Here is a 3,737-nt window from a genome sequence, read left to right as displayed (position 1 = left end):
TGGAGCAGAAGCTGTGTTCCACTCACCAGCAGTCCCAAAATCCTGCGGCGGGGGTCGTGGGTAGCTGGCGGGGGCATCATGTATTCTTATCCCTCTGGAACTGTAAAGCCCAAGTAAAGTTTTTTATCTATAAGTTGCTTTGCCTTCGTCTTGGTGTTTTATCAGAGCAACAGGAAAGTGGCTAATGCATGGATAAAAGTGTTCATTTGTCTTGTCCTTCCCTGTCACAGGCTATCACGGAGAAAAGTCAGGGCAGGAATTCAAGCGGGAACCTTACAGCAGGGACTAAGGCAGAGGTCATGGAGGAATTCTGCTTACTGGCTTGCTCCTCACACTCATGAAATTGTCAAAGAACAAAGTTTATTCATAAAAGACCTGGAAATTTTTGTCGTAACAGTGTTTCACCCTAACATTTTAGTTACTTTCCCAAAGGGAGCTATTGCTAACTGCCTGACCCTCCACGATGCTAGCAGAGGTTTCTAACCTATTTGCTTTTGGGCCATCTTAGTGTTCTTTGAAAGGGTGGTTAGCATCCCATCCTGAAGCCTCTTCACTGGCATCTTATCCCCAAACCCTTACTATGGAATACAAAGACACTGAATGTTCTGAACTCTGCCAATAGGTTGGGCATCATCACTCACTGATTCTTAAACTACCTCGTCCCCAGCCTCCCCTCAGCACAACTTCTAGATTTCCTCTCTGCCTAGATACATTCACACTGCATTCACTCTTTAGGGCTTTCTGTTGGTTTTCTGTGTTATCAACTAAAATGAGTGTATTACTAGAGAGTGATCCCAGTTCAGAGCCCAGCACCAGTGCCTACTATACATTAACTGAATAAATATCGGGTTCCATGTTGTTTGAGATATGAATTATTCAGCCATCAAAGCTTCCATGTATGGGAATTACTAATATTTGAAACTAACAGATGGGGTAGAAAGGTCAGCAAGGTTAACTTTTCAAGACAACATAACTCACATAAATGTGTCTGGTTCAAGTACCAGGTTATCTAAATCTAAGGATAGGATATTTGTCACATAAACTATGCTTATATTAAGAAGATCTATTCTAAAATAATCTAAATGAATAGCATCTATAGTTAGGAAAAGGGAAATGCAGGATGAGGAGAATATTACTCCAAGGATTACTTCAGATTATTTTTATAACCTAAAGAATATTTTGAGCTAGGCAGTGGTGGCCCACACCTTTAATCCCAGCACTTGGAAAGCAGAGGCAGGCGGATTTCTGAGTTCGAGGCCAGCCTGGTCTACAGAGTAAGTTCCAGGACAGCCAGGGCTACACAAAGGGGGGGGGGAATATTTTGAATAACATATATGTTTCTAATTTATTTAGAAATTCCTTTTCCAAGAAAATAAAATTGTGTAAGTATTTGAAAATTATATCCTATTATTTCAGACACCAGAATTAAAGTAAATAATTTCAAAGGCTGGTGAGAGGGCTCAGCTAGTAAAGATGATTGCCACCAAACCTGATGACCTGAGTTCAATCCCTGGGATCCACATGTTAGAAGAAAACAGACTCTCACAGGTTGTACCCTGAAGTACATCTATGTTCTCTTTCATACATGCACCCACACACATGCACATATACAAAAACAAATAAATGTGATGAAAAGATTCAAGGGAGTCATTTTGGAATAGATTTCTCTCTACAAATGTAAAAACATTGCATACATAAGCAAAAGGGATGATTAAAGTACACAGCTAAAAAAATTTTACTAGTAGTAGAGAAACTAAAAGCAGTTTTTTAAAAATCATCTTGTGCGTGTTTGGATTTCCTTAGACCACAAAGAAGAAAATTTAAAATCAAGACCTGTATGTCTTCGTTATCTTCAGGATAAAGATGAGGTGAGTGTAAGTTACATATCTGTGACTATTTAACAGTTATTTAAGCTAGTTCAATAACTTCATGTCTCTGTGTATCACAACTCAAGTGGTGTTTAGAATCCAAACATGTAAGGATGACAAGCAATTTCATCTGATAGTCATAAAATCTTATATATGAAGACAACATTAAATGATGCATAAGATAAAGCTGCGGACATCTACTTTAAACATTTCTTAAATTTATACTATAAACACATGAACTTGTTCATCTTTTCATGTACAGCTCAGAAATTTTTTTTGAGCTAGGGTTAGATTATACAGTTATGGTAAGTACCAAGAATAGGTCACAATCCAACATTCACTGAAGGGCTCCTGTTACATTCTGAAACCTCTCTGTCTCAGACATTGGGCAGATACCTGGCCACCATTCAGCAGGTCATACCTAGGGCACTAGAGAGGTAAGAAACTATGTGAGGGTAAGCTACTATAGAGTCTTTTACATGCATATTGATTTGCTATTAACTGATTATTACTGACATGGAGAAAGAAGCAGGGAGCTATACTTGCTTTTTTTAAAGATTTATTAATTTATGTATCTGTAAGTAAGTACACTGTAGCTGTCTTCAGACACTCCAGAAGAGGGCATCAGATCTCATTATGGATGGTTGCCAATCACCACGTGGTTGATGGGATTTGAACTCAGGAACTTCAGAAGAACAGTGAGTGCTCTTAACTGCTGAGCAATCTCTCTAGCCCTGAAGCTGCACATGCTTAATGACGATCATTAGTAACTATTTTTTATCTTTTTGGGAGGCGGTACTGGGGATTGAGCCTAGGGTCTCATGTGTTCTAAGCAGGTCTTCAACCACTGAGCTATTCCCCCAAGCCTATTAGTTTTGTTTCATACTTCTTTTCTTTTCTTTTCTTTTCTTTTCTTTCTTTTCTTTTCTTTTCTTTTCTTTTTCTTTTTCTTTTTCTTTTTTTTTTTTTTTTTGAAAACTGGAAAAGAGGTAATGACTTTATTATATATGTGGTTGGCAGAAAGTAGTGCTTCTCTAAACTTGGTGCGCACAAAAGTAAAAAATAATAAGAGTGGTTTTTCATGATGATAAACTGGCACTCATTGTCTAAGCCACCAGCCTTTCAGTTATAGACAAACTAGCCTACTTCAGAGAAGCTGCATTTCCAATGCCCAGGCCACTTCACACCAGTGGCACCAGAAATGATGCTTTTGCCTGCATTGGTGAATGGCAAACGTTCCCTCCTGGAAAGAGACTTAAAGGGACTCTTAACTTACTGTGGCACAAAAACTTTCAAACTTTCTTGAGTCTACTGTATGAAACTCAAAATCTTTACTCATTCATTTTTTTCACCTCTATTTTCTCTAATTCTACCCAGTGTCCATGTAGTCCTTTGCCCCTATCTAAAGGTTTCTTTACCAAATTATGACCACTCACAGATTCATCTAATGTATAGTTATCAAAGGCTTGTTATGAGCTAGGCACCAGAGACTACAGCCATAGATGTTGTTACCACCCCTGGAAGGACATAGATAAGCTCGTGTCAGGAAAACGTTGTGTTCTTAACTAAAGCACCAGATGTGCACATGGCATAAAGGTTTAATAAGGAGGCGTTTCAACTGGGATCTGACTTTTACAAAGAAGTTGATCGAATACATTAGGAAATTTTCTCCAAGTTTCAAAAGCATTATTTGCAAAGGCCATGAATAAGAACAAGATTAATAACTTGTGTCTGCTCACACTAACCCTCTCTCTGGGACCCTGTGTCCTATTATCTCTGCTTACTAGAAATCCTTGAAAAAAGGTTTGAATCCTACCTCTCCCCTCTTTTCTAAATTCTCTCTCTCTCTCTCTCTCTCTCTCTCTCTCT

General features: G+C 38.5%; 1 protein-coding gene across 4 annotated transcripts in view; it reads left to right on the top strand.

Annotated features, from left to right (window-relative positions):
• Positions 1-3,737, top strand: part of C4H1orf141 (chromosome 4 C1orf141 homolog) — a 54,240-nt gene that overhangs the window by 27,610 nt on the left and 22,893 nt on the right. For all 4 annotated transcript variants that reach the window (XM_021160293.1, XM_029475866.1, XM_029475867.1 and 1 more), the window contains one exon: positions 1,804-1,868. In XM_021160293.1, the coding sequence (XP_021015952.1) occupies positions 1,804-1,868 (65 nt within the window). The remainder of the gene's footprint in view (positions 1-1,803; positions 1,869-3,737) is intronic.

Source organism: Mus caroli, chromosome 4, assembly GCF_900094665.2.
Source record: "Mus caroli chromosome 4, CAROLI_EIJ_v1.1, whole genome shotgun sequence".
Lineage (NCBI taxonomy): Eukaryota > Metazoa > Chordata > Mammalia > Rodentia > Muridae > Mus > Mus caroli.
The sequence above is the reverse complement of the archived record's forward strand: the minus strand, read 5'-3'. Positions and strand labels throughout refer to the sequence as shown.